At 36.4% G+C, this 14,170-nt stretch overlaps 1 protein-coding gene across 1 annotated transcript; it reads right to left on the reverse strand.

Moving 5' to 3' along the window:
* Nucleotides 1-2,790: 2,790 nt before the first annotated feature.
* LOC144438678 (uncharacterized) lies at nt 2,791-5,408 on the reverse strand. The gene is made up of 2 exons (XM_078127819.1): nt 4,715-5,408; nt 2,791-4,598 (listed from the first exon to the last, which is right to left on the reverse strand). The coding sequence occupies exons 1-2, from the start codon at nt 5,406-5,408 to the stop codon at nt 2,791-2,793; spliced, it is 2,502 nt and encodes an 833-aa protein (XP_077983945.1).
* Nucleotides 5,409-14,170: the final 8,762 nt, after the last annotated feature.

Genomic DNA, 14,170 nt, shown 5'->3' on the forward strand with positions numbered 1-14,170 from the left:
AGCTAGCCAGAGACGCATACTTTATGACCCATGCAATTAAAACCCCAGAATATTTCAGGTTGCTTTTTACACAGTTAATACACCAATAAGTGTAGTCTGTACTAGTTGTAGTAGCAAGATTCAATCTGCCTCAGCTTTGAAATAAAAAATACCCATTTTAATATGACGCCTCATACTTTATGACCGATGCAATTAAAACCCCTAAATATTTCAGGTTGCTTTTTACATAGTTAATACACCGATAAGTATAGTCTGTACTAGTGGTATTAGCTAGCTTCAATCTGCCTCTGGTTTGAAATAAAATTACCCATTTTAATATGATGCGTAACATGTATATTCCCTATGTATACATTGCTATATATGGCAGCTAGCGAAAGACGCATACTTTATGACCCATGCAATTTAAACCCCTGAATATTTCAGATTGCTTTTCACACAGTTAATACACCAATAAGTGTAGTCTGTACTAGTGGTAGTAGCAAGATTCAATCTGCCTCTGCTTTGAAATAAAGTTACCTATTTTAATATGACGCGTATCATGTATAATTCCCTATGTATACATTGTTAAACATGACAGCTATAGCCAAAGACGCATACTTTATGACCCATGCAATTAAAACCCCTGAATATTTCAGGTTGATTTTTACACAGTTAATACACCAATAAGTGTAGTCTGTGCTAATCGTAGTAGCAAGATTCAATCTGCCTCTGCTTTGAAATAAAGTTACCCATTTTAATATGACGCGTATCATCTATATTCCCTATGTATACATTGCAATATATATCAGCTAGCCAAAGACGCATACTTTATGACCCATGCAATTAAAACCCCAGAATATTTCAGGTTGCTTTTTACACAGTTAATACACCAATAAGTGTAGTCTGTACTAGTTGTAGTAGCAAGATTTAATCTGCCTCAGCTTTGAAATAAAAAATACCCATTTTAATATGACGCCTTATCATGCATTGCTTTATATATTGCAGCTAGCCAAACAATCATACTTTATGACCGATGCAATTAAAACCCCTGAATATCTCAGGTTGCTTTTTACACAGTTAATACACCAATAAGTATAGTCTGTACTAGTGGTAGTAGCAAGATTCAATCTGCCTCTGCTTTGAAATAAAGTTACCCATTTTAATATGACGCGTATCATGTATAATTCCCTATGTATACATTGTTATATATGGCAGCTATAGCCAAATACGGCATACTTTATGACCCATGCAATTAAAACCCCTGAATATCTCAGGTTGCTTTTTACACAGTTAATACACCAATAAGTGTAGTCTGTACTAGTGGTAGTAGCAAGATTCAATCTGCCTCTGCTTTGAAATAAAATTACCCATTTTAATATGACGCGTATCATGTATAATTCCCTATGTATACATTGTTAAATATGGCAGCTATAGCCAAAGACGCATACTTTATGACCCATGCAATTAAAACCCCTGTATATTTCAGGTTGATTTTTACACAGTTAATACAACAATAAGTGTAGTCTGTGCTAATCGTAGTAGCAAGATTCAATCTGCCTCTGCTTTGAAATAAAGTTACCCATTTTAATATGATATGACGCGTATCATCTATATTCCCTATGTATACATTGCAATATATATAAGTTAGCCAAAGACGCATACTTTATGACCCATGCAATTAAAACCCCAGAATATTTCAGGTTGCTTTTTACACAGTTAATACACCAATAAGTGTAGTCAGTACTAGTGGTAGTAGCAAGATTCAACCTCAGACTGCCTCTGCTTTGAAATAAAGTTACCCATTTTAATATGACGCGTATCATATCCCTATGTATACATTGTTATATATGGCAGCTAGCCAAAGACGTTTACTTTATGACCCATGCAATTAAAACCCCTGAATATTTCAGGTTGCTTTTTACACAGTTAATACACCAATAAGTGTAGTCTGTACTAGTTGTAGTAGCAAGATTCAATCTGCCTCAGCTTTGAAATAAAAAATACCCATTTTAATATGACGTCGCCTTATCATGCATTGCTTTATATATGGCAGCTAGCCAAAGAATGATACTTTATGACCCATGCAATTAAAACCCCTAAATATTTCATGTTGCTTTTTACATAGTTAATACACCAATAAGTATAGTCTGTACTAGTGGTAGTAGCAAGATTCAATCTGCCTCTGCTTTGAAATAAAGTTACCCATTTTAATATGACGCGTATCATGTATATTCCCTATGTATACATTGCTATATATGGCAACTTGCCAAAGACGCATACTTTACGACCCATGCAATTAAAACCCCTGAATATTTCAGGTTGCTTTTTACACAGTTAATACACCAATAAGTGTAGTCTGTACTAGTGGTAGTAGCAAGATTCAATCTGCCTCTGCTTTGAAATAAAGTTACCCATTTTAATATGACGCGTATCATGTATATTCCCTATGTATACATTGCTATATATGGCAGCTAACCAAAGACGGATACTTTATGACCCATGCAATTAAAACCCCTGAATATTTCAGGTTGCTTTTTACACAGTTAATACACCAATAAGTGTAGTCTGTACTAGTGGTAGTAGCAAGATTCAATCTGCCTCTGCTTTGAAATAAAGTTACCATTTTAATATGACGCGTATCATCTATAATTCCCTATGTATACATAATAATATATACTTTATTATCCAATACAATGGAAATTTGCCTTCGGCACCAGGCTACAATGACAATAACGACAAAAACAACTTACAGAAACAGCAGAGTAAAAAGACGGAACACACACAAATTGAATATAAACTGTCCAAGACTGACTAAAAGTCTCGACTGACAGGTGTTGGAGCCCTGCTCCTTGTCAGTGATTTAGGCATATTTGCGTTTAAAACAGCGACAGCAGATGGGACAAACGACTTCTTAAATATATTTTTCTTTGCCCTAGGCACCAGCAACCGGCGACCTGAAGGCAGATACTGAAATCTGTCATATAATGGGTGGGATGGGTCTTTTAGAATTGACAGACCTTTCCTACGGAGAGCCTGTTTGTACAGATCTCCAAGCTCAGTGAACCTTACCCCGACAAGTCTGCTACAAATATTCACAATTCTCGAAAGTCTTGTCTTATCTCTAACGGAAAGGTGACCAAACCAAGAGACAATATTAAATGTCAAAACACTCTCAATACAGCAGCGATAAACAGAAACTAGAATATGTGTGCTAACATCGAAGCTCTTGAGTTTCCTCAAAAGAAAAAGGCGTTGATGAGCCTTTTTGTATATACTATCGGTGTTTATCCTGAAATTGAGGTCCTGATCTAAGTGAGAACCCAAATACTTGAACGATGACACTATTTCCACATTTTGACCGTCAATATTAATGGGTACAATTGTATCTGACTTTCTACGATTATCAAGAACTAATTCTTTTGTCTTTGCAATATTCAACGTAAGAAAATTATCTTTGAACCAAGAGCAAAGATGACCTATTTCAAGGAAGTAGTTTGACAAGGAATCTTCATCTTTCAGTCTCGCAACTAACGCCATGTCATCGGCAAATTTGATTAAAGTTAACAATGTATTCGAAATACTGACTTCGTTTGTGTAAATTGAAAACAGCATGGGTGACAGGACACATCCCTGTGGAGCACCCGTATTTAACGTTAGTTCACTAGACATATGCCCGTTTACAAGGACACGCTGTGGTCGATCGCTTAGAAACTGCCTAATCCAAAGCACGATTGTATGATTGACCTGTAAGTGTATTAGCCTCTTAATCAACAGATGGGGTTGGATTGTGTTAAAGGCAGAAGAAAAATCCATGAATAGAATTCGAGTGTAGTTTGAGGCGTCATCGAGATGACTGGCAATTAGATTTATAAGAGTCACACTAGCATCCTCTACCCCTCTTTTGGGCTTGTAAGCAAATTGTAAAGGGTCCAAGCGATCGGCCACAGACGTTTTTAGCTGATTACTAACTAGCCTTTCCATACATTTGGCAAGGATTGATGTCAGTGAAACTGGTCTGTAATCATTCAATTGATTCGGATTTGTTTTTTTAGGGACAGGGATTATGTTAGATATTTTCCATAATCTGGGTACGAAACAAGTGTTTAAAAGTAGTTGAAATAGACGGGTTAACACTCCACTCAACTGCCAAGCACATGTTTTTAAAACTTTACCCTTCAGGCCATCTGGTCCAGAGGCTTTGGAAGGATCAAGTTTTAAAAAGCAAGAAGCAACTTCTCTCTCTTCGATAGTTACTGGCGATGGAGTAAGAGATTGAGAAATAGTATCACATTCACTCCTAAAATCATGTATATCAAATCTGGCATAAAATTGATTCAATTCATTTGCAAAACCTAGGGGGTCATCAGTACTTATTCCCTTCGTCTTCTGATTCTTACCCATAATCGTATTAAGGCCTTTCCAGGCATCTTTTGCTTTACCTTTACTGAGATTGTCTTCAACCTTATTCTTGTAATCAATTTTAGCTTGCTTAACCATACTTCTAAACACTTTACGTTGTTCTCTGACCTTAATCGTATCACTCTGTTTAAACGCTTTCCTAATTTCTGCCAATTGACTACGCAGATCTTTACGTACCCATGGTTGGTATTTGCAAACACCTGTATAGTTTTTGTTCCAATGAAAGAATCTTCGCAAAATTTAATGTATGAAATTATGGTATCACTTAGTTCTTCTTTATCTGAACAACTGTCGAAAAACATTGACCAGTCCGTACACTCAAAACATGCTTGCAGTATTTCTACACTATCAGATGTCCAATGTTTTATAACCTTTGTCTTTGGTCTTGAAGTCTTCAATTTCTGCCTGTATTTTGGAAGAAGATGGATGACGTCATGATCAGACCGACCAAGTGGGTGCGCACTTCTGACAGAAAAGGCATCACTGATGTTACCGTAGCACTTGTCCAGGGTGCGATTCAGACGTGTTGAACATGTTACATATTGCTGCAAATTAGGCAGTTGACTACTGATGTCACACATGTTAAAGTCGCCGAGAATGAAGACGGGTTGGTCGACTGATCGATTAACAGCTGCATTATAACTCTGCGCTATGCGCTCGGCTGCTGCTGTATTGTCTGGACCAGGTACATACACAAGTATTACCGTCACCTGTCCGAATTCCCGGGGCAAATAGTAGGGTCTGAATGAAACTGTTAGGATTTCAAGATCTTTTGTACTCACAGTTTCGCGAATAGTGTAGTTGTTTGACCAGTTGTCATTAACAAAAATACAAAGTCCTCCACCTATGCTTTTTCCAGTTTTTTCCTTGTCTCTATCATGGCGAATACAAGTAAACCCCTCAAGATCTATGTCAGGTGAATCTTCTTTTAACCATGTTTCAGTAAAACACAACAAGCTACTCCTTCGATAATCCCCGTCATATTTCACCTGGGCAGAAAGTTCGTCCATCTTATTATGCAATGATCTAATATTTGAGAAAGTTATCGCCGGTAAGGGAAGTCGACACCCTCTTCTCTTTATCCTGTTCTTTACACCGCCTCTAGAGCCCCGTTTTTTACTGTTACCTGATCTTTTCCGCAAAGTGGCATTAAACTCGTTCACTTCCACGTCCACTACATTGTTAAATATGGCAGCTATAGCCAAAGACGCATACTTTATGACCCATGCAATTAAAACCCCTGAATATTTCAGGTTGATTTTTACACCGTTAATACACCAATAAGTGTAGTCTGTACTAATCGTAGTAGCAAGATTCAATCTGCCTCTGCTTTGAAATAAAGTTACCCATTTTAATATGACGCGTATCATATCCCTATGTATACATTGTACGGCAGCTAGCCAAAGACGCATACTTTATGACCCATGCAATTAAAACCCCTGAATATTTCAGGTTGCTTTTTACACAGTTAATACACCAATAAGTGTAGTCTGTACTAGTTGTAGTAGCAAGATTCAATCTGCCTCAGCTTTGAAATAAAAAATACCCATTTTAATATGACGCCAATTATCATGCATTGCTTTATATATGGCAGCTACCCAAAGAATCATACTTTATGACCGATGCAATTAAAACCCCTAAATATTTCAGGTTGCTTTTTACATAGTTAATACACCAATAAGTGTAGTCTATAGTAGTGGTAGTAGCAAGATTCAATCTGCCTCTGCTTTGAAATAAAGTTACCCATTTTAATATGACGCGTATGATGTATATTCCCTATGTATACATTGCTATATATGGCAACTTGCCAAAGACGCATACTTTATGACCCATGCAATTATAACCCCTGAATATTTCAGGTTGCTTTTTACACAGTTAATACACCAATAAGTGTAGTCTGTACTAGTGGTAGTAGCAAGATTCAATCTGCCTCTGCTTTGAAATAAAGTTACCCATTTTAATATGACGCGTATCATGTATATTCCCTATGTATACATTGCTATATATGGCAACTTGCCAAAGACGCATACTTTATGACCCATGCAATTAAAACCCCTGAATATTTCAGGTTGCTTTTTACACAGTTAATACACCAATAAGTGTAGTCTGTACTAGTGGTAGTAGCAAGATTCAATCTGCCTCTGCTTTGAAATAAAATTACCCATTTTAATATGACGCGTATCATGTATAATTCCCTATGTATACATTGTTATATATGGCAGCTATAGCCAAAGACGCATATACTTTATGACCCATGCAATTAAAACCCCTTTATATTTCAGGTTGCTTTTTACACAGTTAATACACCAATAAGTATAGTCTGTACTAGTGGTAGTAGCAAGATTCAATCTGCCTCTGCTTTGAAATAAAGTTACCCATTTTAATATGACGTGTATCATGTATATTCCCTATGTATACATTGCTATATATGGCAGCTAGCCAAAGACGCATACTTTATGACCCATGCAATTAAAACCCCTGAATATCTCAGGTTCCTTTTTACATAGTTAATACACCAATAAGTGTAGTCTGTGCTAATCGTAGTAGCAAGATTCAATCTGCCTCTGCTTTGAAATAAAGTAACCCATTTTAATATGACGCTTATCATGTATAATTCCCTATGTATACATTGTTATATATGGCAGCCAGCCAAAGACGCATACTTTATGACCCATGCAATTAAAACCCCTGAATATCTGAGGTTGCTTTTTACACAGTTAATACACCAATAAGTGTAGTCTGTACTAGTGGTAGTAGCAAGATTCAATCTGCCTCTGCTTTGAAATAAAGATACCCATTTTAATATGACGCGTATCATATCTATTAATTCCCTATGTATACATTGCTATATATGGCAGCTATAGCCAAAGACGCATACTTTATGACCCATGCAATTAAAACCACTGATTATTTCAGATTGCTTTTCACACAGTTAATACACCAATAAGTGTAGTCTGTACTAGTGGTAGTAGCAAGATTCAATCTGCCTCTGCTTTGAAATAAAGTTACCCATTTTAATATGACACGTATCATCTATATTTCCTATGTATACATTGCTTATATATGGCAACTTGCCAGAGACGCATACTTTATGACCCATGGAATTAAAACCCCTGAATATTTCAGGTTTCTTTTTACACAGTTAATATACCAATAAGTATAGTCTGTACTAGTGGTAGTAGCAAGATTCAATCTGCCTCTGCTTTGAAATAAAGTTACCCATTTTAATATGACGTGTATCATGTATATTCCCTATGTATACATTGCTATATATGGCAGCTATAGCCAAAGACGCATACTTTATGACCCATGCAATTAAAACCCCTGTATATTTCAGGTTCCTTTTTACATAGTTAATACACCAATAAGTGTAGTCTGTGCTAATCGTAGTAGCAAGATTCAATCTGCCTCTGCTTTGAAATAAAGATACCCATTTTAATATGACGCTTATCATGTATAATTCCCTATGTATACATTGTTATATATGGCAGCTAGCCAAAGACGCATACTTTATGACCCATGCAATTAAAACCCCTGAATATCTCAGGTTGCTTTTTACACAGTTAATACACCAATAAGTATAGTCTGTACTAGTGGTAGTAGCAAGATTCAATCTGCCTCTGCTTTGAAATAAAGTAACCCATTTTAATATGACGCTTATCATGTATAATTCCCTATGTATACATTGTTATATATGGCAGCCAGCCAAAGACGCATACTTTATGACCCATGCAATTAAAACCCCTGAATATCTCAGATTGCTTTTCACACAGTTAATACACCAATAAGTGTAGTCTGTACTAGTGGTAGTAGCAAGATTCAATCTGCCTCTGCTTTGAAATAAAGTTACCCATTTTAATATGACGCGTATCATCTATATTTCCTATGTATACATTGCTTATATATGGCAACTTGCCAGAGACGCATACTTTATGACCCATGGAATTAAAACCCCTGAATATTTCAGGTTTCTTTTTACACAGTTAATATACCAATAAGTATAGTCTGTACTAGTGGTAGTAGCAAGATTCAATCTGCCTCTGCTTTGAAATAAAGTTACCCATTTTAATATGACGCGTATCATGTATGTTCCCTATGTATACATTGCTATATATGGCAGCTATAGCCAAAGACGCATACTTTATGACCCATGCAATTAAAACCCCTGAATATTTCAGATTGGTTTTTACACAGTTAATACACCAATAAGTGTAGTCTGTACTAGTGGTAGTAGCAAGATTGAATCTGCCTCTGTTTCGAAATAAAGATATTCATTCCATGCTAAGTTCAGCACGCGTTCTCACTATTTCTACCTTTGACCTTTGACCTTAAATTCCTGTGACACGTATATGTGTCGATTGGCAATGTACCCTGAACATTTCATGAGCATACATTGACAATAAAGTATATTTTTGATGTCCTATCTTGGGTATTGTACATTGCTTATTTCTCAAAAATGCGCCAAACAAGAGGACTTTTGTACGTAAATGTGGCCACTAGGGGGCGTATTTTTAAATCAAAATAGGCTAATTTTGTACCTTTCTGATTAAATTTTTTGATTTTTTTTATATTGGACTACTCATGTCAGAAAGCTTGACTAACAGTATACATGTCATGTTCTCATGATCAATTTTAATATGTTTTTTTAATTTAATTTTTTGTCACATTTCCTTAACATGGGAGCTTATGAGGGAAAGTAAATTTAATTTTTAAAAGGCATATTTGTATGGAATTTCATGCGGTTTTTTGTGCTGACCTACTCGTATTAATGTTCATGATGCAGATAATGAATATTAAGTCTGAGTCTATTGCATAAATATGATTTCTGGTGTTCATTTTTGTTCAATTTGGGAGCCATTCACAGGCAATACGGCGTCATATTAAAATGGGTATCTTTTTTTCAAAGCAGAGGTAGATTGAATCTTGCTACTACTACTAGTACAGACTACACTTATTGATATATTAACTGTGAAAATAGCAACCTGAAATATACATGGGTTTTAATTGCACAGGCCTTATACTATGCATCTTCGACCTGCTATAGCAATACATACTATATGTCATTTCATACACCTCGTATCAGTACTTACAGAGGTCCTAGACACAATGTGATTCCTGTTTTGAAGAAACATCCATGCAATGTTTTACCAACCAGAACAATTTACTAATTAAACAAGAAACAAAAATTTGGGAGGGGTAACACATGTGCCTATATTCCACCATTGTTAAAGGTGATTCAAAATGCTCACATTCACTATCGCTAATTTGCTAGACAACATGTTTGTGAAATGCATTCTGGTTTTAAAACTTTTCAAAAGCGTCTGCAAACACCTTAAAATGACCTTTTTTCAGTCACTTCCCTTCGGATTTACTTCGAGAGTTTTCGGGTATTTCCGGTCCCACCTAGACCACAGGATTTTATGACATCATAAGGAGACATGGTTAGCACGTAGCCTATGACGAGCGTAGTCAACAGGTGAATAAAACTCAACAGCATTGTGAAAAAATACATTGCTGGTGGTTGTAATAGACATCAGTAAACAAAAACTACACTCTACATGTCTTATTAACCTACATTTACCGATATTTACTCACACTTTCTGACTAATTGGCAGTGTCTGTGGGTATAAATGCTAAAATATTATCTCCCCATATTATGGCAAAATAAATCAAAACGGCTAGACTACAGTGTAGATATACATAAACACTTTTAATGTCACTCGCATGTTTCAATTTATTTATGTTTTTTTATTATTTGCCGAGGAGAAGCATTACAATATCTTCGACAGGCATGGCGTCGACAGCATATTATAGCCCACTATACTCGACTATACTCACTGATGTCGCCTTTTGAACGGCGCATTAGCAACAAAGTAAACATATTTATCTTGAATAAATATACTAGCTATTAGATTGCCATATCATCAGCAATAAAATTGTAAAGAATTGAGGAAATTTCGTGAGTTTAGTGTTGTCATTTACATGACATTAGCAACTCGTCTGGAAGAAAACTTGTATGGTTTCCCTTGTTGCGATATCACTTAATTTAATGCAACAAGCCTATTTAATATTCATTAGAAGAATTCTGTAACGAATCATGGTATTCGAAGTGTACAGTTTAGGAAACCAACAAATCAAATATCGCGATGTGTTCATGATATCAAATATGATTGGACAATATTGACGTCGGCAATCAAGGTCGTGACCCCAGCACATGGTTATGAAAGAAAGCCTGCAATTAGATACTTGGCTAGCCACGTCCGGTCCCGTTTCTCAGGGTTTGTTTTGAAGTTAGAGACGTTATTTGTGTACGACTTGAAGAATTTTACAATATATCGGATTGATAAATATGGATTACATCAACACGTGGATAAATTTAACCCGAAACGAATGTGCGCTGTGCTCTCCCGATTCCATACGTACATTGTACATACACTGCTTCAGCTTTGTTCGGCGGAACTATCCTAGTATGAGCTTACTGCCGCGGCCGCGGTGACCGCACAAAACTTGACAACACTACCCCTCTACCAATATATAATAATCACCTGTATACCGTGATAAAAACAAGCAATAATTCGAGTCCCCAATAAGTCGATGAGACCTACTTCTGTTCTGTCCGATCCGAATGCGAGTTTCTTAGGTTTTATATGGGTTTCAGACTCGGACGAGATTAAGTGAGAAAGTGTGAGTAAATATCGGTAAATGTTGGTTAATAAGACATGTAGAGTGTAGTTTTTGTTTACTGATGTCTGTTACAACCACTAGCAATGTATTTTTTCACAATGCTGTTGAGTTTTATTCACCTAGTGGGACCGGAAATACCCGAAAACTCTCGAAGTAAATCCGAAGGGAAGTGACTGAAAAAGGGTCATTTTAAGGTGTTTGCAGACGCTTTTGAAAAGTTTTAAAACCAGAGTGCATTTCACAAACATGTCGTCTAGCAAATTAGCGATAGTGAATGTGAGCATTTTGAATCACCTTTAAATATATAAAATGGAAATATGTAAATTATGTAAACGGGAAGTTGCACCAGATGTAGCCCGTGATTGTACTAACATTTGCGGTACACTGTTTGGAAAATCCCATTGTTCTATTTGTTGTGATTCAGTAGCAAGGGACAAAATGAACTGGTATGATATTATTCATTGTAATATATGTAGAAGATTCAATATACCTCGTGTTGATATTTGTAAAAACATTTGTGGTAACATCTATGGAAGGTTTCACTGTTTTAACTGCTGTACTTCGTTTAATAAACCTTTAGATGAAAGCTTCGAGCATGACCAAAGAAAAAATCGAAATATTTATGATCCGAAAAACCATATTAAAATAGTTTTTAAGAGGTATAATCTCAATTTTTATCTTTTATCAACTGTTGCGAGACTATTTTTATCAATCAATAAAGTTTATGTAGAGACAACACGATATCGATCACTCAACTTCAGTGTGATCATAAAAGCAATTCTATTATACTTAGGAAAATATCAGGAAGCTGCTCTAATACCAGAATTGAAAACGAAAGCACATTCACAGAACCAAATTCTTAAACGATTTTGGGATAAATGGAATGCAGAATATCAAGAGATAAGATTTAGTTGGTGGCGTTTACGTTGGCGTCAAATCTGTTTTAAAAATAAAACAATCATTGAAAATAAAACAATCATTGAAAAAAATTACCGTTATTTAAATAAAAACTTATAAAAACTGCTGCTCTACTGTATATAGACCTGCCTCTTTGTTTGTTTGAATTCTGGTGCCAACCTACCGCAAGTAGTACAATTCTCTCGCATTGTAATGTATATGCTAGTAACAATACAATTGTCTAATTGAGCGTATCAAAGGTCACACAGGTCACATGGGTCATAGAGGTGAAGGATGTCGAAGACGTAAACGCCACACACAATGACGTCATACACACATGATGAGTCATGAGTCTATTTTTAAACCTGCCTGAGGCTGGTAAGACTACCAATACGTTCAATTAGACAATGGGTAAGTGTATTAATAGACCGTCGATAGTAATACTGTCGTGTACTGTCATTCGTACTATCGTGTACTGTCATATCACAGACATTCTACACGGTTCAAAAACCCTTCCACAGTGGAACGACAATGAATAACAGTAAAATTACGTGTTATTTTTGGTGTTTACACAAATTTAATATAAATTAAACCATTTATTTAACGTAAAAAGGTAAAAAGTGGAGGTTGTAAAAAAGTGATCCTAAACTATCATATATATTACTACTTACATAGATACTAGTGCTTCTGCAACTACCTCAGTTTGAATTCGTTTCAGAGCTACTGACTCTGGATAACGTGTTGCATAGTCTACTAGGGTTAATATATAACAGTTACCTCTGTCAGTTTACTGGATGTAAAGGTCCAACTAAATCTACAGCTACTCGCTTAAATGGTGTATCGATTAGTGGCATGCTACCTAAGGGTACTTTGCTAACTTTACTTTTCGGACTAGTCTTTTGACAGATATCACAAGACCGACAGTATCGCATTACGTCATCATCAATTCCTGGCCAATAGAACTGAGTAAGAATCCTATCAAGTGTTTTCTTTGACCCCAAGTGACCTCCCACTATCGACTCATGAGCCAATCACACATTCTGACGAAACTTTAATGGTACAACTAGCTGAGTGAACACCCGACCATGGTCTATATTAGGGGACTGAAATTCCCGATAAATTAAACCTTTCCTACTGATAAACTTTGCCACATTATGACGACCAGAGTGAACCTCTTTACCTCTAATGTTTCGTTTTTCTGCTGCTCCAACTGCAACCCTTGTGCAGTCACTGGCTCAGTTTCTGTTGCAATATCAGGGACAACTAACTTACGAACTGACCTGTTTTCTGCAGCTACCTGTGCTCTAATTTGAACGGCTTGTATCACAGTTTCTGGACTAGCCTCCCTCTTTGTTTCACCACTGACCTTACAATCAACAACCTCACCACTAGGAGAAATACTCACTTCTCCATCCCCTTGGCTTAGCTTGCTCACTTCATGGTAATGCCAGGCAGGATTAGGATCATCAGGTTGTCTAACTCCACTAAAGTTTCCTAAGATTAGATCATATAATGGGGTTTCCATACACAAAGCTTCTACTACTCCCGAGTAGAAAGGAGTGTCCACTGTAACCTTGGCAACTGGCACCCTTCTACATGTCCTATCAATCATGATAAATGTACGCACATCACCTGTCATCTGACTATTGTCAACTAGTCCCTTTCTAACTGCTACTGCATTACAGCCACTGTCTCGCAAGACTTTAGATTTCTGACCATTTACCAGACCAAAAACTACTGGCATATCCTGTTCTATTTGCCTAGACATTGCTGTCATACTCATAACTGGCAATTCATGACCATTAGTTGTAATTGAAGTCCATCATAACATGCACAGCATGTTCCACTTGTTTAAATTTGCACTTGTTCCCCATACACCACAACAATAGCCCAAATAACGAAGTAAGTAGGCAATATAGTATGTTCGTCTAGTGCTGACTGGTAAATAACGTTTTATACGTCTGAGTAAATATGCAACATGTGAATTGACCTTTTTATAAATGGAATCAGTGTTCGACTTCCAGTTTAAGTGTTGATCAACAACAACTCCCAGAAGTCTCTCTTCATTTACACACTGCAAAGTATCCCGACCAATTTTACAATGAAGTGTGTTTCTTGGTAAATGTGACAATCTCTGGCGTTTGGTTATAAGCATGGTCTTTGTTTTGCTTGTATTTACAACCATTTTATT

This window comes from Glandiceps talaboti, chromosome 8 (genome assembly GCF_964340395.1).
Source record: "Glandiceps talaboti chromosome 8, keGlaTala1.1, whole genome shotgun sequence".
Classification (NCBI taxonomy): Eukaryota; Metazoa; Hemichordata; class Enteropneusta; family Spengelidae; genus Glandiceps; species Glandiceps talaboti.

Bases quoted from the DNA above. Each gene is read 5' to 3' on its own strand.
- LOC144438678 (XM_078127819.1), bottom strand. From the start codon at position 5,408: ATGGACGAACTTTCTGCCCAGGTGAAATATGACGGGGATTATCGAAGG. The intron at 4,599-4,714 runs GTACGGACTGGT...AAAACTATACAG, and splicing joins ACTGCAAGCATGTTTTGAGT to GTGTTTGCAAATACCAACCA.